Source organism: Camelus bactrianus, chromosome 9 (assembly GCF_048773025.1).
Source record: "Camelus bactrianus isolate YW-2024 breed Bactrian camel chromosome 9, ASM4877302v1, whole genome shotgun sequence".
NCBI classification, from domain to species: Eukaryota; Metazoa; Chordata; class Mammalia; order Artiodactyla; family Camelidae; genus Camelus; species Camelus bactrianus.
Genome location: NC_133547.1, coordinates 45,822,709 through 45,849,886, shown reverse-complemented (window position 1 = coordinate 45,849,886; position 27,178 = coordinate 45,822,709). Strand labels below are relative to the sequence as shown.

The following is a 27,178-nucleotide window of genomic DNA, read 5'->3' as shown; positions in this document are numbered from 1 at the left end:
AGAAATTGCAAAATGGTAGGAAGTTGCAAGACTCAGATTCCCTTTTCATGGTGGCAGATTGTTAACATCTTACCGCATTTGTTTCTCCCTCTGTGTGTATTTTTTGTTGTTTTTTTCAATCATTTGAGGGTAAGTCTCCCAATATCAGAACACTTCCTCCTAAATACTTCACCGTGTGTTTCTGAAGATCAGGACTTGGCCCCACCCAGCCGTGGCAGCATCATCGGACTCTGGGAATTTCACATGATTACTGGACATTCCCAGCATCTCCCCAATTGTCCCAACAACACTTCTTACAGCTTTTTTTCCTTCTAAATAAGGATCCAGTCAAGGGTCACACATCTGTTCTTTTTTTTTTTTTTTTTAAATGGAGTTACTAGGGATCGAACCCAGGACCTCATGCATGCTAAGCATGCACTCTACCACTGACCTATACCCTCCCCTCAAGGGTCACACATCATATTTAGTTGTTATGTCTCTTTAGACTCCTTTAATCTAGAGCAGTTCCCCGGCTGTGTGTGAGTGTGAAGACGTTGACATTTGTGAAGTATGCAAGCCAACTTAACTGTTTGGCAGAAAGCTCCATCTCTTTACTTAATGTCATCTCCTATAATCCTTGCAACCATGATGTGAGTGAGGTACCAATGTCCCTTGTTTGCAGACAAGAAACCTCGTCAGGGAGAGGGGACAAATAACACGCACTTACTGAGCATCTGCATGATGCCAGGGTTGGTTATTTTATGAGAATTTCACAGCAAGCCCAGAAAAGATTAGGTGATCAGTCCAGGGTCATGTAGCTGCTAAATGGAGCCAGGTTTTGACCCCTTGTCGGTCTCTCTCCCACACTGTTTCCCTGATCCTGGCCCTGTGCTCATGCACTGGATTTGAGCTCCCCTCTCCCGGGCAGGCAGGTCTCCCACAGCAGGTGGGAAGGATGCTCTAATTGGGGGAGCCTTAGTCCGGGGCTTTCTGCAAACACTCTCACCCTCATCAGGACCTTCCCCCAGTGGGGGAAGAGTAAGTACGCACTACTCTTAGGGTTTCCTCCATGTCTGGCCCTGTCTCTGGTCAGGTTGGAAGCAGGCGGAGGGTGGAACACCTCCTTCCCTCCTGTTGCTGACCCTGAGCAGGAGAGTGCAGGCACCTACCCGAAGGTGCAAAGGGACATGACTTTGCAAAGGCTTTTTTCTGACTTTCTGCTCCACCCACTTTGCAAATATGGTTTGAACACCTTGCCAAAAGGATTTTTCTTCCTGCGATGAGTGCCCAACCCACTCTGCTGCACCGCTGCAGAGGGTCACAGTGTTTGTTGTTTTTGGCAACATGAGGGCATGACCTGGCAGCGACTTAAGTTTGTTCTTCGCCTCTTCCAACCCCATAACAGAGGAGTGTGTTGAGCCGGTTCAGAACGAGCGAGTTGTGTAAATGGTGGGATGGTTCTAGGGCCTATACTTGCCCAGGGAAGAGGCTGTTCTGCTTAAGTGGCTTTTCAGGTTAACAGAGGGTTAAACAGAGACCCCATTCTGTGTGAGCCCTTGTTGTGGAAAATGCCATGGGACCTGCTTGCCTGCCTTGTGGAGTAATTGCACCCTTTGTGGTCTCCTCTGGCCTCGAGGTCAGGCTGAGAGCCTGGGTGCCCGTCACATGGTTCTGCAGCTGCAGAAGGTACAGGAGGAGCTGACCCCAGGGCCCTGCCTGGCATTGCCTTTTTGAATAAATCCCTAGTATCTGTTTGTTTCTCTCACTACTTGGAATCTAAGACTGGAGGGCCTAAGGGAAGAAAAAGGAATTGGTTCATCAAAGGTTCTAGTTATTTGGATTCTGATTAATTTATGATGCTATTAAAGGGGAAAGGGGACGAAAGTATTAAGTACCTCCTGGGTGCCAGGCATCGTGCTAGGTACCTCTGTTTTCTTTTTAAATTCATCCAACGATGAAATCATGTTGATGTTTGTGTGCCCATTCTGCTAATGAGGAAAGCAAGGCTCCCAGGGTTTAGGAGCCTTGATGGAGGCAAACCAGCTTGTCAAGTGGAAGACAGATTGGAGTGAGGTTGGAGCCTCGGTCTCCCTGACTTTCATATGTCTCCATTTTCCATTATGACATTTTATTGCCTCCTGGAGTTAGGGGACCCTGCTCTGGGGACTGTCTTCGTGTCTCATGTAGCTCACACTGAGTCAGTTTGTTTGTGTTTTCACAACAAAAGCGAGAACAAGCAGCAGCTGGCATGGGAGACTCAGGAGCGCCAAGGTGCTTGACCTCTGCTCCGAGGTGCGCAGTAATGCACTTGGCTGGCCCTCTGGGGGCTGCAGGGAGTGAAGGGAGGCGCTGAGGCTGCGCACAGCTCCCGGGAGTGGCTGTGGCACCAGGGAGAGTGCATCCCCCTTAAGTGTTACTCTCTCCTTATTAAATATGTATGCATTTAGCACTTAATATTTTCCAAAGAGCTTTGGGTCCATTTTTACTCTTTTTCTCACACGCCCTGGTTGGTACTGGTGCTTTCATTTGGGGGAAGTAGAAGTGGAGAAATACCAGAGGGCTGACTGTGTGCTGGAGTCTGACCTGGACACTTGGTGTATATGACCTCATTCACCTTCGCTGCAGCCCTGGGAAGAAGGCATCTCTTTCCCATTTTATAAATGAAGAAACTGAGGCCCAGAGAGGTTGTGACTTGCTGGAGTCAAAAAGTAGTGAGGGGGGCAGGGTAGAGCTCAGTGGTATAGCCCATGCTTGGCATGCACGAGGTCCTGGGTTCAATCCCCAGTACCTCTATTAAAAAAAGAAAATATGGGAAGTGGGGATGTGAACCCAGGTGTGAACTTTATTAAAAAGCAGTTGGAGTGGGCAGAAGGGAGACTCTGACCTTTTTTAAGGCCGTATCATCAGAAATTCTTCTCTCTGCCCTCAGTTAACAGCCTAATTTACAGACGTGGTTTCTCTTCGTCGGGGCCCGGGTGGGGGAGCAGGCGTAACAGCAGTAACAGTGGTAGTGCCTGATGTCTGTTGCGCTTTCCTTGTGTGCCCGTCACCATCCTGACTGCTTTGGGTACAGTAACTTCCTTAATTCTGACTTAATCCATGCAATGCCATGAGCGGGTACTAGTTCCACCCATTTTACAGGTGAGAACACTGACACAAAGGATAAATAAATTATCCAGTGATCCATAATATGTGGCAGAGGCAAGATTCAAATACAGGCAGGCAGTCTGGCTCCGGAGTCCAAGCTCTGAATTTTATTTTATGGCATTTTTTTCCCCTTCAGGAATCCTCTTTGGTACCATGTACTTTGATTTAACGCCCCCTCTCTCTGGTTTGCCATCCCTCATGTCCTGATCCCCTTTAGCAAATACTTAATTTTTGCTTTTTTAAGTTGGGGTCACAAGGTACCTGTAGAGGTTCCTCGAGATACAGTTTGCCAACGGTGTAGGAGTTGAATTTGCGCCTCCTCTAATGACTCTGTTTCTTCCAACTTCTGCCACCAGGTGGCTCCAAGGCTTGGGGACATCAGAACTCAGCCCAGTGCCAGCTTCTCTTCTTTCTACTCTCTCTCCATATCTTGCCTCTCAAAACATGGATTCTTATTCCTGCTCTGGTATTTTCTATGGGAACACCCAGCACCACCCCCTCCCCCTTTAAAGATGATTTTGTTTTATATTCTGATTCTAACAAAATCAAATTGAAACCCAGGGACTGTTGGCTCACTCATGTGGGTCCTTTTGTCAGCCTTCCACAGCTGACTTCATCTGCTCCCAAGAAAGCTCTGTGTGGTCTTTGCCCCAGACCAGTCCTCGCCAGAGCCACCTGCTGACCTGACCACATCACGGGTATTTGTTCCACTGAAACCTCTGGCTGGATGGCATGATGAACTTGCTGTGGCTCTGTTACTGACCATTCTAGACATGTGCTTCCTGTTCCGAATGCCTGTCCTGGAGGAAGTCTTCCGGGAACGCTTCCCTCTGGCTTTGCTGTTGGTTTAGCTTAGCCTCACTCCTGCTGATGGAAGAGTGTGACCCCCCGCAGGGGGCATTTAAGCAGGACTTTAAGCCAGTTCAACATATTCAATTCTTAGGTCTTAATCAATTCTTTTCTCTTTTAATTTTGAAGCATTGCTTTGCTTCCCTCTGATTTTCATTAGCACCAAAAACACCCTCCAATTACATGTCCCTAAATACAGAAGCAAATAAGGGAAGTGTCAGCACTCATGTTCCAAATATTTACAACCCCATCTTGGTCTGGCTATTAAATACTGCACATTAAAATTGACAAAGCAATAAACAAGCTTCCAGGAGGACAGCCTCCGGTGGAGAGAGCCGACTTGTCAGTGGGTGTATTCTGCTGGGACGTTACTGACGGGCAGTCAGGATGAATATTTAATACCCTCTGGATGCTGCCAAATCCGTTCTCTCCAGTTTTTTATTGCTGACCTGGCAGATGGGGAGAGCTGAGGGCTTTTTCTTGACTTCCGTGAGTCTGGGGCTTGCGACAGTGGCTCTCCTTGTCAGTCTAGTAGGTGACAGGCTGCCCCATCCTTCGGAGGGATTGGCCCCTCCTTTGTTTCAGGAGAACCTGGGAACCTCCATCCCACGTGCATGGGGCTTCTGCCAGCTGGGTATTCAGAGACAGAGTGAGCATGAGAGCAGGAGCCTTCGAGGAGTCCCCAGCCCTCCCCCGACTCCTCAGGCCTCGTCATCATGGTGACACCAGGTTCACCTGTTTGGAGTCAATGAGCAAGGGTGACTGCTCTGTCTGCAGACAGGTAAGGCAGACAGGGCGTGTCTGGGTTACTCCGAATTAGCTGTTTCCACCTCCTAAATGCTGCTACCTTCTCCTTGCCTCCTCCCGCCCAGTGCCTTCCGCAAGCGTGTTTGAGCACCTGCCGTATGCCAGTTTCCGTGCTGGGTGCTGCGGCTGCAGAGGTGTGTGTCCTGGTCCCTGCCTGTCAGGCTGTCCGGAGGCCTGGGAAGAGAGGAGTGCAGGGAAGAATTCCGGGCGTGGTAGAGCCAGCCCAGGCCATGGGCCATAGGCCTGAAGGGGGAATCGGCCTCCATGGCCGTGGGCGGAGGGAAGGAGTGGTGGGGAATTCAGGTGCAGGCCAGAGCACGAATAAAGAACCTCATGAGGGAAGAAGCAGCGCGCTGGTTTTGATATGACTGAAGCATGGGGTTGGAGAGAGATTTGTCCCCAGGTAGGTTGGAAAGGGCCAGGGGAGCCCCATTTGTACATAGCAGTATGGAGGGTCACCATTAGTGAAGGTGAAAAGTAAAGGCAGACCAGACAGCCTGGGTTTCAGTCCTGTTTCTGTCACTTACGAGCGGTGTGACCTTGGGCAAGTGTCTTTGTAGAACTGAGGATAATAATAAACTGAGCAATTAGGGCTTTAGATGGTCCTCAGATTATATGCTCTCTTTTTAATAACAATTTAGAATCATCTCTCTACTACTGTAAAATAAAATTCATGGACAGTATGACATTCCCACTCACTTAATCTTTAAAAAGTTGTTACAATGCCCCAATTGTGGAGGAAAGGAGAAATTTATAAAATAATATGTTCTAGCGTGTCAGTGCTCAGGGCCAGCTGCTCTGGGAGGCTCAGCCCTACGGTCGATGCTGCAGACGCTGCAGAGGGCAGAGGCACGGCCAGCCTGCCCCTCTGGCTCCCGGGCAGCACCACCCTCTGGACCAGTGCCTGACATCCTGGGAAAAACTCTTGCGACAATGCTGAACAAAGCAAACGCCTCCCTTGATTTACCTGGCATATGTTAAAACTATGCAAAAGAAAAAAAAAGTGTTCATAGTAAAATGAAAAGTAGGTTCTAGGTGCAGAGACAGTTTTCACTTCTATGGATGTGGTTCCGAAGTCATGCAGGACACAAGGCAGAGCTGTGTTGCACAGAGTCGTCCCAGGCTGGGTTGACGTCATCGCTGGCTCTAGTCCATTCTGTACTTCCCCCACCTCCGCCCCCACCAGAGACCTCCCACAGCTTTCTGCGGTGTCCCTCGGGGTATCGCTGCCCTGCTAGGCTCTAAAGCTGGTAGCAGCGAGTTCCTCCTTGCAGCTTGGTGGGACTGAGGCTGGAGACCGGAAGACTCTTGAGAATAAGGTTTGAGAAAGAGATGATGAGGGGCTCAGACAGGCTATGACCGTGGGGAGGGGAGGGCAGGGGGCCAAGGGCGGTGTTTAGGTTGCAGGGACTCGAGGGTGTAGTAGTTGCTTGACTGGCAGGTGCCTTTGCCCCTCCTCCTCTGAGGACAGATGGGATACTGACGTGTGCACGCACGCACAGACACTCTTTCCCCATAGCTCTGTCTTCATTCTCTCCCAGAGTTTTGGCTGGTTTGCGTCCCTCAATGAGAAAAACCTCTGCTGTCCAGCCACTGGCCCCTTCTACTCCTAATGATCCTGCTTATTGTCACATCCTTGTAATGAAGAACAGAGTCTCCCTTCTCTCCTGCTCCCTCACTGCCCATCTGCTACCCTCTGGCCTCTGCTCCCATCGCTGCACAGGAACTGCTATCTCCAGAGTTACCTGCAGCCACCTCACTGCCACACGTGTGGCTTCTCAAACTCAGCGCATCAGAATTACCTGGAGGGCTGGTGAAGCCGCAGGTCGCTGGGCCGCTGCCATGGTGGTTGTGAGTCAGTGTCTCCACCCCAGGCGCTGCTGGTGCTGCGTGTCCGCAGGTGGTCAGGAGCTGGTACCCACTCCGGGCCCCTTGCAGTCTGGTCGGGGCTCACCTTTCCAACTTCATCTACCACACCTGACCACCTGCTCGTCCCTGAATACGGTGCACAGAGATGTTCTCACCTTTGCTCACCTGTCCCCTCTCCCCGGGGTGCCCTTCCTCTCTCCTGCTCTGCCCGGGAAACACCTACTCATCTGTTTTCCAGGCCCTCGCTCGGATGTCACACATGGTTGAAAATGTTCTCTCCCCCTTGTCACAATTTCCTGTATGTTTCCGTACCGCCAAGAAAAGCTCAGTCACATCTTTATTCTGTCAACCGTTTATTGTTTGGCAGGTGATTGCATCATCGCCTCTGCCCTTCAGATGCTGATGATTTGGTAGGAAAGAGAAAAACCTTAAAAAAAATTAACTTCAACATAAGGTAGCCACGTGTAAGAGAGCTCTCACGGGGTTTAAGGGAACCCTTTCTTGATGAGAGAAAAGAGTTTGGGGTGAGAAGCGCACACACAAAGCAGAACCCGCAGGACAGGTAGGTTGGATAATGAAAGAGCTTCGCTCCTCTGCGGCCAGGGGCCTGTGCTGGCAGGTGGGGCCTGAGCTGGCAGGTGGGGCCTGTGCTGGCAGGTGGGGCCTGAGCTGGCAGGTGGGGCCTGTGCTGGCAGGTGGGGCCTGAGCTGGCAGGTGGGGCCTGTGCTGGCAGGTGAGGCCTGGCCCATGGCCTCTCTCACCCCTCCTTCTGCGTTTTCCTCCCGCTGACTCACTGTTGGGGATTAACCAAGCCTCAGTCCTCAGAATCCTTTCTTTCACTTCTGTGTTTATGGCCTAAGTCCATTCACTGGCACAGCCAAGGCCAAGGTTTCTCAGGCTTGAAGGGGCAGTTGAACCACCTGGGGACCTTGTGAAAAGGCAGATTCTGGTTCAGGAGGTCTGGGACGGGGCCTGCGAGTCTGCATTTCTCACAAGTTCCCAGGCGACACGAATGCCGCCAGTCCATAGACAGTTATTCCCAGTAGCAAGTTTGCCACTTACGTTTGGCAGTTTGATCTGACATGGAGCTTTGAACATGGGGCTGAGCCTGGAAACCAAAAAGAAAGGGGAATAGTGAAAATGTAGGCTGTGTTGATTAGATACCAGCCTCTGTGCTAAACACTTTCTGTAGAACATTGCTTTTCATCTGCACAGCCCTCCTATGAGGTGAGTGCTCTGACTGTTCTCATCTTGCAGATGAAAATACCTACAGTTCTTAAGGGGGCTGGGCTCTCCTAAGCCCACGAGGAAGGCGGAGCAGGCAGGCCACACATCGCCCAGGGCAGTGCTGGGCAGGACGTGGGAGTGCTTCCTAATTAGTCGTGCGGGCTGCCGTCTCCCCTGGGCTCCAGGAAAGGTCCTCCTTGTCCTTGAGATGTGAGGGGAAATTCAGAGCACAGAGTAGGAGCTGACCCCTCGCCCCTTATCAAACATGCGCCAAATTTCAAAAATGCCTCTCTTTCAAGCTGTTCAAGACTTCACAATATTTTGACATGGAAAGGAGAACAAAAAATGGAAATGCTTTGAAACATTTCTCTTCCTTGGATTTTTGTTCCCAGACCACGTGACTGAGTTGAAGTTTAGTCATAGGAACCCAGTTTAACATATGCAGTTACTATAGCAATGGAGGTTTCCTTAGTAACAGTTGCAAAAATAAATCTGGGCCCAATTAATAATACATTTTAAAGCTCTTTCTAATCTACACTGAGCAACCCAGTTTCGTTGGCCAAGAACCAGATAATTCAGGTGGTATCATTTGCTCTGATACAGATACCATTTGCATGCAGTGAATTGGGTTGGAAAGGAATGAAAAGGGAGCTGGTTGTTTTAAGTATTAGAGGCATCGGATCTGAAAAGTCGACGGGCAAGCAAATGGGAATCCAGTTTCCAGAGCTTGGGGACTTATCGGTAAAGCCTTCCCCGGATCCCACTGACCTGAGGACTTTGTAGATTTAGAGAAGGAGAAGGCAGGAGATGGGGCTTTTCCCCAAAAAGAGATGAAACCTGAAAGGTGGGGTCGTGGGCCATGGGATTTCTCTCAGATGGGTGCTGGGTACGTTTCTGCTGGCTTGAGAAGGTCTCTGGGTGTGTGAGTTCAGCTTCCTTTGTGAAGAGTGTCACCTGACTTAGCACGAGAGACACAGCCTCAGAGTCGCTTTTGTAGTCATGGTTTTGGGTATCGGATTCTGCCGTACTCAGCTCGCTGAATCAACTCAGCCACTCAGAACCTTTGTCTGTGCCTTACCCAGTGCCCAGGTGACAGTCTGGAGCTTTCAGGAGTTTCAGTTGCCTTGGCACCTGGGACTCAGACCTTGATGCTGTCTTTCCACACCAAGCTCAAAGCAAGCCAGCTGGCTAGTGCTGGCAGAGAAGGCCCAATCCTGTGTCTGGATCAAGAGACTGACCAGCAGGGATGCTGGAGACCGGCCCCGGCCAACCTGCCCTGGCCTCCACTCTGGGCAGGCTCGTTGGAGGAAGCCCAGCTCACTTGCCCTGTGCCATGCCCTGGGTTTCTTTCTCAACTGCTGAGTGATTTGGTCTTCAAAGAGCAAAGTGTCAAGAGAGCGGTTAGAGTGGAATGATGATTGTGTGATTAGCTCCCTAAGAGGAACTTGAAATTGTGACTTTTTCCCTTTTTTTTTTCTTCTTATTTTCAGTAGGGGCAGACGGTGGGTAGAGGAAGCAGAGCCAAGTATAATAATGAGGGAGTGGGTGAGATCTCAGATTACCTTCATAAGATATATTGCATCAGACCATGGCTTCTTGCCACCTTAAAGGAGAGTGCGGTCATTAATTAGGGGGCAGGGGGCCCTCGGCAGTCTGCCCTCCACTTCTGGTTTTGGAGCAGCATAGCGAGGGGAAGGGGAGGCTGGAGTTGGCTCTGTTCTGTCCTGTTGCTTATCGTTTTCTTCTTCATCTTCTCCCTCCCTCTCCCTTAAGCAGAACACCTCAGCATCCTCTAACCACCTGCTGCCATGTTTCTCCAGCCCAGTCTCGATCACTCACCCACTCACACATCTCAGCAAACATTGATCAAGTGCTTCCCAAAGCCCAGGCTCTAGGGGTGCAGTGATGAGAACGTCCCCAGGCAGGATTTATTCTTCAGGGCACCCCCACCACTGAGCCTCATGAAGAGCACTGAGTGGGTGCACTCTGAATATTTGCAGATAGAACGGGAAAAGCTTGTTCTCTCTCGGGGGGGCTCACAGACGAGGGTGGGAGTGAGACGTTAGGAAAAACAGCCTGAAGATACATAAGGATACTGATGAAAGCGCAGGGGAGGGGCATCTGACCCCGCAGGCTGTGAGTGAGGGGGGAAGGACTCAAGGATGAGTAGAGAGCAGGGTCAGAGGGGAGATGGTAGGAGACAGATAGAGGGGACAGCTGAGCAGACCAGAGCTTAGGGAGAAACTGCATGGGGAGACGTGGTGTGGGTGTGAGGGATAGGGCGTGGACCTGAGTGAGGACAGTAGGGTGAGGGCCGGATCCCGGAGGGACTTTGTACTGTGAAAGGAATTTTTTTTCTTTATAATCTATAAGCAGTTGAGAGCCATTAAATTTAAAAAATTTTTTTTAAATTGAAGTTGATTTACAATGTTGTTTCAGTTTCAGGTACATAGCAAAGTGATTCAGTAATCACTTTTTCAGATTCCTTTCCATTACAGGTTATTACGAGATACTGAATATAGTTCCCTGTGCTATACAGTAGGTTCTTGTTATTTATTTTGTATATAGTAGTGTATATATGATAACCCCAAACTCCTAATTTATCCCTCCCCTCCTTTCTCTTTTGGTAATCATAAGTTTATTTACTATGTCTGTGAGTCTATTTCTGGTTTGTAAATAAGTTCATCTGTATCATTTTTTTTCAGATTCCACATATAAGTGATAACATATGATATTTGTCTTTCTCTGTCTGATATCCTTTACTTAATATAATAATCTGTAGTTCCATCCATGTTGCTGCAAATGAGATGATTTCATTCTTTTTTATGGCTGAGAAATACTTCATTATATACATACACCACATCTGTATCTAGTCATTGTCGATGGGCATTTAGGTTGCTTCCATGTCTTGGCTATTGTAAATAGTGCTGCTGTGAACATTGGGGTGCATGCATCTTTTCAAAATTTTTTCCAGATATATGCCCGGGAGAGGGATTGTTGGCTTATATGGTAACTTTTTTTAGTTTAAGGAATCTCCATACTGTTTTCCATAGTGGCTGCACCCATTTGCTTTCCCACCAACAGTGTAGGAGGGTTCCCTTCACACCCTCTCTAGCTTTGGTCATTTGTAGAATTTTGAATGATGGCCATTCTGACTGGTGTGAGGTGATACCTCATTGTAGTTTTGATCTGTGTTTCTATAATAATTGGTGATGTTGAGCATCTTCTCATGTGCTTACTGGCCTGTCTGTATGTCTTCTTTGGAAAAGTGTCTATTTAGGACTTCTGCCCATTTTTCGATTGAGTTTTTTTATTTATTATTAAACTGTATGAGATGTTTGTTTGCATATTTTGGAGCCATTAAACTTTGCAACTAGGGGGATGATATGGGCAGGTGTGTGTTTCAGCTGGATTCCCCCCAGAGGCCATGTGATGGTGGGGGGAGCAGGCAGGAGACCAGGAGAGATGGGGAGGACCTAAGCTGGGGTGAGGCAGGGAGGAAACAGATGGAGGGATGTTTGGGGTGCAGTTGGTTCTGTGCCGCTGTCCTCATGCCTTTGGAGGACGCCCATCAGTGTTCAGTCCTCTAGGAACTGAGCTGGGCAAAACCGAGCAGGCAGCCTGGAGGCGGGATTTGGGACGGCCCCGCTTGTAGGAATGTGTAGTGATGCTGTGAGTCTGCTGAGGCGCCCCCTTTTCCTTTGCAGTGACAAAGTTGCAGGTGAGCAAATCCAAGAGGACCCTCACCCTGGTGGAGAACAGACCCATCCAGCTGAACTGCTCAGTCAAGTCCCAGACCAGCCAGAACTCCCACTTCGCCGTGCTCTGGTATGTCCACAAGCCCTCGGACGCCGACGGCAAGCTCATCCTCAAAACCACCCACAGCTCCGCCTTTGAGTACGGCACCTACGCGGAGGAGGAGGGCCTGAGGGCCAGGCTGCAGTTTGAGAGGCATGTGTCCGGGGGCCTGTTCAGCCTCACTGTCCAGAGAGCTGAGGTCAGCGACAGCGGCAGCTACTACTGCCACGTGGAGGAGTGGCTGCTGAGCCCCAACTATGCCTGGTACAAGCTGGCAGAGGAGGTTTCAGGGCGCACAGAAGTCACCGTGAAGCAGCCAGGTAAGGACAGAGGACGCCGCTAGCCTGAGCCAGTTGGCTGGGAGACTGCCTCTGGGGGGTGCGGGGCTCTGCAGGGTCCACCCTGGATGTGGGTACATTACATAGAGCATCATCCTCGTGCACTGTGGGTGCGGTACGTAGAGCATCATCCTCGTGCACCGTGGGTGCAGTACGTAGAGCATCATCCTCGTGCACCATGGGCCCACCCATTTGACCTAGTGTGTCCTGGTGCTGATGGTGAACTCAGAGGAGCATCCCTGGCTCTCCTGTTGTGGACAGCATCTTCACCAGGGAGAGGCCCAAGGGTCAGCTGTGGTTCCCAAGATACTGCAAGGCAGGATCCCTGGCAGTGCCTGGATCTCCTCCTGGGTTTGCAGTGTGCACCTTAGATCTCGGGCCAGTGCCAGCTCCATACCCAGGACTCCTGCCTAGAAGGCATCTTCTGGTTTCCTGCATCTGCTTCCCTCTTCTTCCTTACCACCCTACCCCAGACCGGGGTTGAGCCCTTTCTGTCTCCAAACCGAATCACCACTTGACCCCATCTTGGACCCTGTTGGGTGCAGCCTTATTCTGTTCATATTCTGCTACATGACAGTTGATGTCTGACCTCTGCTGGAATACTTCCAGGAACAGAGAGCTTACTACCTCCCCAGGCCTCAGTTCCACATTTGGGCAGCCTTGCTTGTTAAAAAGTTTCCCTCCCTGTAATTTCCCTCTCAGGTTTTAGGTCTGCCCCAGAACAACCCAAGATTAGTCTGAGTTATGTCCTTTCAAATATGTGAAGGGAGCTCCTGTGTGCCCCTGTCAGTCTCCCCTTCTCTTTGTGGAAAAGCTCTAGTTCTTTGAACTTCTCACATAATGTGTCCTTAAGCTCCCTTTTCATCCCTCATTCCTGTATGCTGTACAGTTTGTTGTTGTCTCTACCTGTACTTCCTGATGGGCTGTGGGATGCTATGTTGCCAGCCAAGTCTCATCTCCATGCCTTTGCTTATGCTGCCCTCTCCTCCTAGAATGCACCTCTTCTGCCGCTTCTCCCTTGTCTCCACCCCATTCCTAAGACTTCACTCAGCACCGCCTCCAGGAAGCCCTCTCTGATTTCTCCTGTATCACCAAGGATCCCTACTTCTCTTCTCTACTGTAAGCACTTAAGGGCAGGACTGTATCTTTGTATCTCCTGCCACTGGCATGGCACCCTTCATAAATATTGGTTAAAAAAGGAATGAATGGTTGCTTTCCTGGACTACCCAGGGCCTTCGTACTTGCTGTTCTCTTAGCCTGGAACATGTTGACCATGGATATCCATCTATCTCTTTCTTCTCTGGAGAGGTGTTCCTAGCTCCTTTAACTAAAATCACACCCTAGTCACTCCGTATCCCCACTCCCCACCCCCTTTGTAGCTTGTCACCACCTGGCATGCCTATTCATACGTAAGTAATTATGAACTACTTGTTCGTATTTATAGTTATGGAAGTTCATTTATCATCGGTTATTATGCAGGACTTGTTCACTGGATGGGAAGTTATTATGTGTTCAGATTCACTGGACAGGAAGCCCCATGAGTGAACACAAGTCCTGTGTTCTTCACCGTTCTGTTCTCACGGCTTGTTTCCCAGGAGGCCTCAGGAAAAGTTTATTCTATAAGCAAATGGAACCAGATGCAGAATTCCAGACGTGGCCTGGCCCACAGAATGCCGTGGGGCTGGTGCCTCCTTTTCTCAGGATGTTGGATTTCTCAGACTGCCCCAATCCAGGGACTCTCATCGGCCTCGCGGTGACATTTTATGCCGACCCTTCTGGTGCATAAAATAGGAAGCTCTGGTCTCAGTGATTCCTGTTGGTATTTCCAGTGACCTACATCCCGCCTTCAGGCCAGTCCCTGGGGCTTTTGAAAACTGAAGGTTGCCCCGAGGCCCACAGATGTGCTGCTGGGTTTCTGTTCTTCCTGTTTTTAGTTCTGACCGTTTTCTCCACTGGGAGGATGGGTTCACCCCTCCCCCACCGTGTGTTTCCTCTTAGTCATCATCCTTCTTTTCCCTTTTCTCACTTGTGCTGAAACTAAGAGGTTCACGGTGGATCCTAAATGTATCACGGGAATTTCCCCACTGGCGATTACGGACTTTCAGCGAGCTCACTGGGGCAGTGCACAAGGCTCCTCGTCAAAACACAGTAGTGAAATCTCTGTTTATGGGGAATATTAACACTGTAAATAGAAAACTTACAGGACAGTTTAAAGCAACACATTTCCCTTTTTCAGTTGAGATTTTTAGTTTGTTTTTCTTTTATTGTTTTTTTCTACCCTGCTGCTTGTCGCTTCCCCCTCTCCACCACCCCCTCTCCTTTTTTTTTTTGATAAGAAAGCATACATTTATAGAGCTTTTGGAAAATACTAGAAAAGCACAAAGGAGAAAAAAGTCTTTCAACCAGAGGCAACCAGAGTTAACATCTTCCCATGTGTATATTTTGAGAGACTGATTATTTAAAATATATTCTCTGTTGTTTTTTTAAAAATTTTTTTGATCTTTTATTATAGAAGTAATCATGTGCATTATAAAACATTCTGGCAGTACTGAGGTGGAGAAGTGAAAAGTGAAAGTACATGGCCCACCCCCTTCTCAGGTATCACTCAGGAGGGGTTCTGTGCATTTACAGTTTCATAGCTTTTCAACCCCTCTGGTCCAGAGAGGCTCCTTCGGGCCTTTTATGAAAATGCAAATGTGCTATCAGGACATACTGTGGTTAATGACACTTTTTCTCTGGAGAAGAATCTGATTGGCTGAGGTTTCAAACCACCATCAATATCAGTCTTTACTGATGGCAGATCAATTCTGCTCCTGCCTTGAGAGGGAACCCACATGGGTTTTTGTGTTGTTTTTTTTTTTTTTTGGTAGAGAAAGTAAGAACCACAATTCTTCGGGCCAGCTCGAGAACATATTAAGTTGGGTTTTCCCTGCAGTTCTTTTGAGGTTGACAGCCCAGCATGTTCTAGCCTTCATGTGGTCAGTTTGAAGAATTTGCTCTTGCTTTGAGCCGGGCTCTCACCATGCCCTTTCCTTTCCTTACTGGCCACCCCATCCAGTCGGCCATATTCTTCATGGTCTGCTGTCACTGGATGTGCAATCACCTACCATGCATGCTTGTCCTCTCCTAAGCATCTGAACTAATGAGGGTAATAAATTAGGGGACAGCTGTTACTGTAACAGTGAAGTGCCTGAAACTCAGGCACTGAGACCTGTAATCAAGAGCTCAGAACGTGCAGGGTGCACGTCTGAGAAACGCTTCTCCGCTAATTGAGCGTGCTGCTGGCCTCCTGTGTTTGGAAGGCACCTGGTCACGCGTGCTTGGAAAGGGTGCGTGCTAAGTGGCTCTTTGCTTTCTTGTTGCCCACATCTCTTTCCTTGCTTTCCAGACAGCCGCCTGAAGCTCAGCCAGGCGCAGGGGAACCTGTCGGTTCTGGAGATGCGGCAGGTGCAGCTGGAGTGCGTGGTCCTGAACCGCACGAGCGCCGCTTCCCAGCTGTTGGTGGAGTGGTTCGTGTGGAAGCCCAACCACCCGGAGCGGGAGACCGTGGCCCGCCTCAGTCGCGATGCCACCTTCCACTACGGAGAGCAGGCAGCGAAAAACAACCTGAAGGGCCGGCTGCACGTGGAGAGCCCGTCCCCGGGCGTGTACCGGCTCTTCATCCAGAACGTGGCGGTGCAGGACAGCGGGACCTACAGCTGCCGCGTGGAGGAGTGGCTGCCCAGCCCCGGCGGCGTCTGGTACAAACGGGCGGAGGACACTGCCGGCCAGACCGCTGTTCGGGTCTCGCGACCGGGTAAGGGTTAACACCCCCAGGCTTCCACCCGCTTCGGTGGTTCCTCTCTAAGTGTGCCATTTTTGTTAATGAAATTAACAAAAGTAATTGTTATATATATATATGAGCATTTACATTTTGCATTTACATTCATAATTATCTTAAATTTTTTTTCCCTAGTGAGTGGAAAATTGCACATCTGGCTTTGGCCTTAGGTGATTCTGTTTCTTAACTAGAATAACATTTTTCAATTATTCCAGAGCCTAGGATATTTTTTTTGAAGGATATGTTCAGAGTAAGGTAAGTGGCAAAAATCCTGTTAAGAGTGGCCTTGTGGTTCAGAAAATTCAGCTTGTGGATTTTCAGTGGAAAAGAATTGATTCACGTGATTTAAATAGAAAAAGGTGAAGTCACTGCAGCTTTTACGCTCTCACTTCCTAATAATTTTATTGGTATTAATGACTATCTTTTATGTGGCCTGGTGTTTTTCTTGTCTTTATATTTTTAAAGTACCCACATGCACATAATTACTAGGTAGAATTACTGTTACACATTCAAACATACAATTAAAGCAAAGATGCGCAGGGTTCCTGTGTCTTCTGCAGCAGCACATCATCCTTCATCCACATCAGAGCAGAGAGTCAGTGTTCCTCAGAAGGACACAGAGCAGGAATGAACTGTGATCTGTGTTGTGGGAATGCTCTGTCTTGTGTTCCCAACATCGAATGTTCCTGTTGGTGGTCGTTGGTTGGAAGCTTTTGTAACGTTTTCACATCTCAGTCGAGCAGCTCTTTTTTTTGGTGGAACCCTGGAGCTTCCTGGTTGTGCTAACCCTACACGTCACAGGACACACTTTGGGGAATGATTACACTCTTTGTTACGAGAGAGATGTTATCTCGCTCCTCCTTGTCTTGCCTAAGCTACAGGGAAATCGCCTCTGCTTTTAACAGAGTCACTCATGTTTCCCTGAAGCCTTTTTTTCTTTTTACCTTCCCTAGCAGCAGCTTGCTTGTCTTTTCCCAAAGGTAAAATGGTAGATACAGTAGCTGAACACCCACCTTCTCCTCCAGCTCCCACCCATTTTGCAGATCACCACACTGAGGCCTCAGGTGGTGTAGGAGGAGACAGCCAGCTGCATCCCAGCCACAGTGAGGCTATTTACGTTCAGTCCTTACCCGGAGTGGTAGGTTTTACCAACAAGGGAACTGAAACGTGAAGAGAAGTGCCCCACAGCTAGTGCATCACAGAGCGGACTGGGGTGGTCACCGCGTCTCCTGCCCACCACCCTGTGTGCTCACATCGTGGCCCTTCAGTCTGCAACCCTGTGTCAGCCTTGTGTTCAGACAATTGAGTAGCCTGGCTCAGCCAGCCCGCCTGCCCGCCTGCCTGCCTTCCCTGATTATCTAAGATCATCATGCTAATAACAAAGCATTTGGAAAACAGAAAAGTATAGTTTTGAAAAGGAAAGTTATCTGTAATCTCACTGCTTACATATCCTCAGACTCTCTCTCTCTCTCTCAGCAAAGTCATGATCTCACTGTTTCCTGTGATTTTTTCTCCCCGCCCAGCATTCTTTTGTGAGCCTTTTCCCCACATCACTGAAGACATTTCACGGCCACGTTTTTACTGGTTGCCTAACATTTGTTATGTGCATGTACCTCAAAGCCTTGCTTCTGAGGCGTCAGTTGAACATACAGAAGACGTGAAATAACAGAACTATAAGAGTTAGGTTAAGAATCGCTTGCATTGTTCAGCGGCGACCAAAGTATGAAACATTAGAACTGGGTGAGACTGTAGCTGAGTAGATTAGTAGTTGTGTCTGTCTCATAGGACTGGGGAAGAGAGAACTACATGCCTCACAGCCAGAGTCGTTGGTCAAGGTCACAGCATGGGAGCATCAGCCCATGACATCAGGAAGGGGTAGGGGCAAATTTTTTCTTGGGGCCTACCCATGGAAAAGGAAGGGAAGAGTGTCAAAGTCCAACCAGGGAGATGGATCGGCCTCTTCTAGAAGGGGACAGACACGAGGAACCCAATTGGTAGAGAGGTGTGTTCAGGGGAGGAGGGTTGTGAGAAGGTAGGAATTAATTTCATTCAAAAAACTTGTATCGAGTCATTAATGTAGATAAGGCGCTTGCAGGAGCCCCGAAAAATTGTAAGCTTTAGACGAGACGACAGTAAAGGGAGAAAAGATGGCGGGGGCCCTTCCAGGGAACTGAATGTCCTGCGGTCTCTGCCCGCCACCCCTCCAGCCTCTTCCTGTCCCCCATGAGAGCCGGGCTGGTTCTCTCTGCCCACCCCTGTGGCCGGTTCCTAAGTCTCGGTGTCCAGCGGTGCACATGAAATTCCAAATGTGCCGAGGGGGACGTGGAGGGGCCTGGGAGAGCCCCACAAAAGCGGTGGCAACTCCAGCTTTGTGTTCACCTGCAAGCAACATTAGCCAATTCATTGAAAGCCCAGGGCAATGCTTGGAAAGTGCTCCTGTTTGGTCGTCATCCAAGTAGAATCCGAGTGGGTCTCTGCTTCTGTGGATGCTACCGTGGCATCTTTCATGAGCATTTCATAAGCAGAACCAAAGGGAGGCCTTTTAGGAGGTAGGGAGTGAATTATTTGTTTCCAACCTACCCCAAGGAGCCAAAACCGCAAAACAGAGAAACAGATACAGCTGTCTGGTGGTGTCTGTGCAATGTGACTCACCAGCTCAGGTATCTCTCCAGGGCTGTTCTGTGTCTCCCACCTCAGTCAGGAGGACACTCTGTCATCCTGGGGGGTCCATGCTCAGGGTAAGGAACCCTTTCAGGTTTATTGTCTGTTGTTTGGCTTTAGTCCTTAGAGAATAGTTACCTCTTTGGGCTCCCTGTGGTATAGGTAACAATCTCCACATACACAGTTTAAATTCAAAAGCTGTTGAGGGGGTGATCTGTTTCTCAGGGCCACCATAACAGATTGGCACCAACTCTGCAGCTTAAAACAACAGAAACTTTCTCTCTTCCAGTTCTGGAGGCGAGACGTGTGAAATCAAAGTATCATCAGGGCCATGCTCCCCCTGCAGGCTCTAGGGAGGAGTCCTTCCTTGCCTCCTCCAGCTCCTCGTGGCCCCAGGTGTCCCTGGCTTGTAGCTGCATCACGCCAGTCTCTGCCTCCGTCTTCCCATGTCCTGTGTCCCTCTCCTCATGTCTCTGTGCCTTCTTCTCTTATGTGTAGACCTGCCGAAAATCCACTGTGCGTGCATCTTAACTAGTTGCCTCTGTGAAGACCCTGTTTCCAATTAAGGAAACACGGAGGGTCCACATGGTCATGAATGTTGGGGGACACTCTTTAAACCCTGCAAAGGGGTTACAGTGAGGATAAGTGTCCCTCCCTCCCTCCCCGCGTTCCTATAAGCATCCTGTTACCAGCGTCCTGTGAATTGCTCCACAGATACTCCACGCAAGTATAAGCAGAATGGTCTGTCAGAATAAAACGTATTTTCTGTTTTCTTCCACACGATGATACGCAGAGTACAGTGTTCTGTACTCTGACTGTTTTTCTCTAATCTCTTTCCATATCCCTGCATATAGCACCCTCTCATTCCTTTCAATAGATGCATAGAATTTTCTTGTGTATTACTATATTACTGGAACATATGTAGTGGTGGACATTTAGGTTGTTAGATTTTTTTTTAATTAAAAATTTTTTTTCATTATTTTTTGGGGGAAGGTAATTTATTTATTGATTTATTTTTAGAGGAGGTACTGGGTATTGAACCCAGGACCTCATGTGTGCTAAGCCTGTGCTCTACCATTTGAGCTATATCCTCCCTGCCTAGGTTTTTTGTTTTTTTTTTTCCCTTAATTGAAGTATAGTTGATTCACAATGTTGTGTTAGTTCCTGGTGTACAGCATAGTGATTCAGATATATATATATATATATATATATATATATATATATATATATATATATATACACACACACATATACACACACACATACACATATCCTTTTTCATATTCTTCATTATAGGTTATTACAAGATGTTGAATATAGCTCCCTGTGCTATACAGTGGGACCTTGTTGTTTATCTATTTTATATATAGTAGTTTGTATCTGCAAATCTCAAACTCCTAATTTATCCTGCCTTCCCCTTTCCCCTTTGGTAACTGTAAGTTTGTTTTCTATGTCTGTGAGTCTGTTTCTGTTTTGTAAATAAGTTCATTTGTGTCAGTTTTTTTTTGATTCCACATATAAGTGATATCATCTGATATTTGTCTTTCTGTCTGACTTACTTCACTTAGTGTGATAATCTCTAGGTCCATCCATGTGCAAATGGCATTATTTCATTCTTTTTTATGGCTGAGTAGTATTCCATTGTATATATACACTACATCTTTATCCAGTCATCTGTCAGTGAACATTTAAGTTGCTTCCCTGTCCTGTTATAAATATTGCTGCTGTGAACATTGGGGTGTATGTATCTTTAGGTTGTTTTGAGCAGAAATTAAAACAGCCTTGTCTCTCCCAGATGCTGCCCTGCAGGTGGACACAGTGGTCCCCAATGCCACAGTGTCTGAGAAGGCAGCTTTCCAGCTGGATTGTAGCATCGTGTCTCGCTCCAGCCAGGACTCCCGCTTTGCTGTAGCCTGGTACTCCCTGAGGACTAAGGCTAGAGGGAAAAGCGGTGGCCTTGGCCTGGAAGATGGAGAGGAGGAAGAGGAGGAGGGGGAGGACGAGGAGGAGGAGGAAGAAGACCCAACAGAGCGGACAGCCCTGCTGAGCGTGGGCCCCGATGCTGTCTTTGGCCCAGAGGGCAGCCCCTGGGAGGGCAGGCTTCGCTTCCAGAGGCTCTCCCCGCTGCTCTACCGGCTCACAGTGCTGCAGGCAAGCCCTCAGGACACGGGGAACTACTCCTGCCGCGTGGAGGAGTGGCTGCCCAGCCCTCAGAAGGAATGGTACCGGTTGACAGAGGAGGAGTCAGCCCCCATCGGCATCCGTGTTCTGGACACAAGTGAGTTTTGCCAGTTTTCAGGAGAAAGATGTCACTGTTGAGTCCAGCTGTCTGAAAGATAAACTCAGAGCTTGATGGTGAATTCATAAGCAATTTTCTTACCTGTTATGGGCGTTTAGGATTTGACATACCAGTTTATATAACTGACCCTTGATTGCCCTTGCAAAGAAGAAGAGCAGGAATTAAAGTGATAATATACCCTCTAGTCTTTATAATAAACTTGATGCTCTGCCAGATTGTATTTTAGTAAGATTTCATTATACACGCATATTGTTAGATGTTACTTTGTTACTCATTAGAATATCCAGCTGAGTCTCTCTTTAGTGAATTAGCAACATGAGAGAGAGAAAAAAACAAAATGAAGTCTGAGTACCTCACTGCCATTCTCTTTTTCTCAGGTTCCTGGGTCATTTTTATTTTGGAGGATTTGGTGGATTTTGCATGGTTAGTTGAGAAGACCAGCTTAGAAGGGCAGTGATGTTATTGTGCATCTGGGAAGAGCTTAGTGGCAACTCTGTTAGCCATCAGCTGTTGCTACAGAATGGTCCAGAACTCAGAATCTTCATCATACCGAGGGACTCATGAGCAGAGACTGGAGGAAATACTTGCTGACCTGCATTGTGTGTTCTAACAAGACAGTCTTGGTTGACCTTCTGTCAAAATGTGTATGCTATCAGACTGAAAATGGTGTTTATTCTAGTAGAATTAGCCTGTGATGCAGAAATTTTTTAAAAAATTGGCTAGAAATGTCCATTTATTTTCAATCAAAACATTTTATCAGATAATTTTGGGTTTTGTCAGCTTTTTCTTTTCTTTGACAACCTCCTGTTTATTAGAGAGAACCCTATGAAATTGAGGTTTTGTTGGTCAAAAGTGGTTGACTGTCAGCAATTTCATAGACTTTGGAAATCTAATAATTTTACTGTAAGTTAAATTTTCTTAGTAATAAGCAGCAGCTGTGCAGTAGAACAAAAAGCCAAAAAAAACCCCTAAATTGTACTCAGACTCCCTAAGGATCTGCTGAACTACCCATTGTCCAAAAGTACCAGGGCAGGTGTTTAGACCACATTTTATCTGCCCACTGTGGCTGTCCAAATTTAGTAAGCTTTGTAGAACACAGTGATCATCCAGCAGCCTTATTTTACAGAGAAAATGCAGCCTCCCAGAGGCCAGCCTCCTGTCACAGAGCAGTCCTCGACAAGGTTGAGGTCGAGGGGATGAGGTTTCATTCTCCTCTGTATCCAGGAATAACTAACACTGGGTGCTGTGCAGCCACAGATACACTGCAGACATTTGTCAGAGTTCAATGATGACATTTAATTGATAACATTAATCGAGCAAGCATCATTTCTGGTCAAACAGCTCTCAGAAGCTGGTGGGCAGAGAATGTATGTTCTGTCCCAAAAAAGGACATTGGCAGTAGATCTACGTGCAAAGGGACGTGTAAAATACAGCTGGGAAGGAGGTTCAGGCTGAAGTGGGGTCTGCTTCTTTAGCATCCCAGATGTAGTTGAGTTCACAATCAATAAATTACATTTTCTCATGTGGCCTTCCAGACAGTAACACTGACTCACAGTGGGAAATGGAAGCATGGCTTTGTTTGGACTTCTGGCTGCGAATTGCAAGAGGTGCTGTTATGAGAACAAGAATGCAAGGGTGGTCTCCCTTCCATTAGTGGCAGGGGGGAAGGATAGGACGGGTGCGAGAATTCCCCCAAGTGGCCTCCATGGGGTTGGCTGAGGTCTTCAGAACGAGCAGCTGCCCAGATTCTCAGTCCTCATGGTCTTGTCTCTCTCTTGGTCCTTTTCAGGTTCTACCCTGCAGTCCATCATCTGCTCCAATGATGCACTCTTCTACTTCGTCTTCTTCTACCCTTTCCCCATCTTTGGCATCCTTATCATCACCATCCTGCTGGTGCGCTTCAAGAGCCGGAACTCCAGCAAGAACTCTGATGGGAAGAATGGGGTGCCTCTGTTGTGGATCAAGGAACCACACCTCAACTACTCCCCTACTTGCCTGGAGCCCCCTGTGCTCAGTATCCACCCAGGAGCCATAGACTAAGGGCGTCCCCAGTGGTCATCAGCCACGGAGGAGCTGAGGCTCTCCCTGCTGCCTCTTGCTCTGCGATCGGACAGCACCTGACCTCTGGGACACTCTGGCAGAACATGGTCAGACTTAAGAAGTGTTCCAAGTCTCCGATCGGTCAGAGACAGACTGCCTCTAGGTGGCAGTCTTGGTTGGTTAGCTATTTTTGAGCAGATGCCACCATCCTGCAGAATTAAGTTTCTTGTTTTTGTTTTTGGTTATCTGGTGAGTAGCTCCCAGTGCCATATCTACTCGCTGATTTATATAGTATTCTCAGATAGATGTTACAGGGGTTCTGATTCTTTGTAAGTCTTTGGGACTCTTTTTTCAATCCCTTTGGTTTACCCTTTTGGATTCCATTATGTTGTGGACAAGTTTCTCTTAAATATAACTGATAGCAGATGGAAGGACGAACTTTATAGTGCAAAAGAATCTCTTCCAAGACTTTTTGTTTTTGCACACTTGAAAATGCCACCCATGGGTCAAAATATACCCAAATGTTTTTTACTTCCTTAACGAGACTTGAAAATTATGTGTAGCGTGGGTCCAATTTGTATCTTATCTTTTCCCTCAGCTGGAGTTGTTGGAACCACTTTGTAGTCAAGATGAAAGTGTTGAATTTTGCTTCAAAGAACTGTGTATGTACAAGATAAATCCTACATAACCCCATTAGGAGTAGAGAGTTCTCAGTCTAGCCTGTTGGGGAGGCAATAGGCTTCATCCCAACCTTGCCAAAAAATAAGCAGACTTTGTTGGAGAACAGATCAGAAGCTCCAAACAGCACACACTTTGCAAGCTGAAGTGGGCAGAGGGCTGCCTTTAGCAGCTATTGACTTTCAGATTGATCAAAGCCAATGGTTAGTGAAGGAAGGAAAAAGGCTGGTCATTGGCTTGGTCCGTTCTGCAAGGGCAGTCTCTAACTGGTAACTGGGAGCAGGTGGGCTTCTATTTTAAGGTGCTTTGCCAAATTCTTAAGGGAAAGTGGCCAGTGAGCCTGGAAAGGGGACAGCACTGAACCGAACACACGGGGCCCAAGCAGCCACCGCATACACTGTCAGGGGGCACTGGGGCTGGCTGACAACTAAGGTCCTTGAAGATGGGGACAGTCAGCAGCGGAAGCGGGGCTTCCAGAGCTTGGAGTTGGAGAACAGGGAGGAATGACTGCCTTCCTGGAACTATGAAGACTAGATTTTTCTGCTTCTTCACAATTTGATTTTTCCCAAAGGTATTGATGTCTTTCTTCTTCACCGTTTGACCTGCGTCTCACTGCCATAAGGATGCCTGCCCAGGAGAGGCCCAGAAGCAACCCTTTGTAATCCTTTTGGATTACCTTGTCTCAGCAGAAAGTGATCACATGTCTTTGTCTATGGACTTTTTGCCCTTCCCTTTCTTAGATCTTGTTTGTGGTTTGAGGTGATTTGGTTGTTCATTGTCATGGCGGCTTTTTATTTGAAAGCCTCTTAGGGCCCAGCAAGGGCTAATGTCACCTGTTATTTTACACTCATAGGCAAGATGCTTGGCTCCCCCGGAGCATCACCGGTTGCAAGTGTTTCCTTTTGCTCACGCCGTGAAGATGTTTTTACGCCCTCGCTTTGCCGTAGTTTGCTGGCCAAGAGTGCCATCTCCCTTCCTTATGACCGTGCATCTTGAATCCCAAGGGAGTTCCCACTTACGGAAAAAGCCACCAGGGACTCTAGAATGAAGTCGAACCAGAGAGATTGTGGTGAAACCCTGTTCTGAGACTGAACAGACTCCAGGAGAGGCTGTGGGATTCCAGGCCACATGGGTGCTGAGCCCTGCCGGGATCTGCGGGCGTGCAGGTGCTTTGCTGTGTCACAGCCGAGGGGCAGCAAGGCAATCGTCTGGCCATTTTCAGAGGGCCTTCCGTAGCCTGCCTTCCCTCCCTCCCAGATGAGACGTGTAGACACAGCCACCTTAACCCCACTGATGCCTCACATGCTCATGCCCATTTCTTATGCTGCATCAATGCTTTAGAGGTACGGTACAGAAGCGGTGGTGAGGGAAGAAGGCCGTCTTGGGCCCCATTTCTTCATTTCAGGGCTATGGGCTTCAGTGGGAAGTTGCTGGCCCCTAATGTATAGACTGAGTCAAGGCAGGAAGAGGACGTACTTTCCTTCCATCTGAATGGAAAGATGCCGGAGGGCTGGCTGGAACTGGGATGTGTAATGAAGATTTGAGTTTGAATTGGTTCACACGTGTAGAAAAGCTGGTGCTGCGCATAAGTGAGCGAAGAGGTCGCAGAGGATTCGAAAGGGAAAAAAAAAGAAACCGAAAACAGTATTTTAATAATTGCTTTTTTTTTTTTTTTTTTGCTGTGCATTTTCTATTAGGCCAGGGGATACCGTCAAAGGGTAAGCTTTTCAGCTTTCTGTGAAAATCCCCAGGACCTTCTTTTTTTGGCCATTCCTATGGAAATGTGGCGTCCGATGAGTGGTAATGGTGTCCTCCAGTGGCTGGGAGACCTCATTGCACGCTGCCTGCTGGAGCTTTCGTCCTCTGAGACCCGGAGAGGAAAGCTGCTGACTGCTCTCTTGACTTACCTACATCTCCGTCATTGCATTAATGGAAAACTACACTGTGCTAGGCCCATTCCAAGACATGGATACGACCACACCCTCTTTCCCCAGGGTGTTTCTGTAGCAAGTTTTCGTATTCTTTTCCAAACAATGGTTTCTCTGCTTTAACTGTTGAAGAAACAAAACAAAACAAAACAGAGGTGGGGTAAGCAGACTACCCGTGCATGATGTAGAGAGCTGTTGATTTGTTTTTGTTTGTTTGTTTTTTTAAAACGAAAACTATTTGTAAGATGTTGCACTAAAATGTTTTATATACACTTCAGAGACCTGTAGTAAATTATGTTGAAAATATGGCTGTTTACATCGACTGGAGTCCACTGTCCTTCTTTCTCCTCACTTAATCAGGCACTCTCTCGGTCTGTGAAACTGTGCCCTGGGGGCCTGGAATTCAGTCCCTGATTTAGGCCTGCTAAACTCAGGGTTGGTGAATTGCAGCCTTTATCATCACACCCCGCCCCCAGCCCAAATGGTGCCTTTGTACCAGTGATAAAAACACCCCTTTCTCAAGACCCTTTACTGTCATCTGCTGAAAAGATAGAATAAATATACATCTACCCTGACTGTCAGGGCTGTGATGCCCCCAGAATCAACACACAGACCTGGAGGCCTGAGAGGCACATTCAGAATGTAGCTTGCTTTTCAGTGGGGGGTGGGGTTGGGTGTGGGGGGACAGGATGTGGTGAGAGGAAACAGATGGAGAAGGAGAAACAATCTTCTCCTTGGTCTTGGCAGCAAGACTGCGCTGTCTTCCTTAAACTACGTCATGTTGTCCTGGCCGTGAAATAGTCAGCAAGCATTCTCCAGGATGGAGGAACACGGTCCTGTTCAGTGAGACCAGACGGTACACTCGTCTCTGTTCCCTGCACAACTCAAATGCCGGGAGGTTTTGGAGGAGTTCACCACATCTGCAAATGGAGAAGAATGATCGAATGATTAAAGTCATAGTAGAGATAGTTCATTAGTTGGAACCTATCTGTAATTCTTTAAAATTCACAGAATATGCAAAAGGAACTAGATGGAAGTAAAAAGCAGAGGGAAGTACTTCCTTTTTGTTTTTCTTCTATTTAAAACAAGCCTTTCAAAGGCTTTAATGTGTGTTTTCCTCTGCTCCCCAGCCCCATTTACTGCATCCTTATCGACTTCTCTCAGCTGCTGGCTTGGTCAGACATTGAAATGTGACTGTTTAATCTCTCGAGTACCCAGAATGGTTCCATATTAGGTGTTATGTATTATTTTTGCTTATTTTTTCCCCCAAACACTCTCTTTTCTGCTGGGGAACATTTAAAAAAGGGAAACAGTATTATGGGATAAAGATTACCCCCCTACACCCTTGGTGCAAATCCCACCGTGTTTATATAAATGAAGTGAATGCCCACTTCTGCATGTGGCAAGGACGATTTTCACATATGCAGGATTAGGAGCAGTGTTTTGCTCTCTTTCCGGGATTCTTTAACTTCCTGGGGGTAGTTCAAGCTTGGCAAGAACCAGAGCCAGAGTATCAGAGGGTGATGTGCTGGCAAGAGCAGCAGCCCATACCACATGGATGAGCCCTCCCTTCCAACCTTCTAGTCTATGATCCTCTGCAGATGAAACCAGACCTCTCAACACTGGTCACAGGTGGCAAGTCCTCAGTACATGAATATGCCCTTTTTGGCCATCGGCCTAATGTAATGCAGGTCCAGCCTTTCTGAGCTGCTTTTGATTCACGAAGTCTGCTAGACCA

General features: G+C 47.9%; 1 protein-coding gene across 3 annotated transcripts in view; it reads left to right on the top strand.

The window, feature by feature from the left end:
• The window catches only part of IGSF3 (immunoglobulin superfamily member 3), a 97,042-nt gene extending 71,280 nt beyond the window's left edge, over positions 1-25,762 (top strand). For all 3 annotated transcript variants that reach the window (XM_074370254.1, XM_074370252.1, XM_074370253.1), the window contains 4 exons: positions 11,586-11,996; positions 15,403-15,810; positions 20,291-20,773; positions 22,584-25,762. In XM_074370254.1, coding sequence (XP_074226355.1) covers positions 11,586-11,996; positions 15,403-15,810; positions 20,291-20,773; positions 22,584-22,834 — 1,553 coding nt within the window. In that variant the 3' untranslated portion in view covers positions 22,835-25,762. The remainder of the gene's footprint in view (positions 1-11,585; positions 11,997-15,402; positions 15,811-20,290; positions 20,774-22,583) is intronic.
• The last annotated feature ends 1,416 nt before the right edge of the window (positions 25,763-27,178 follow it).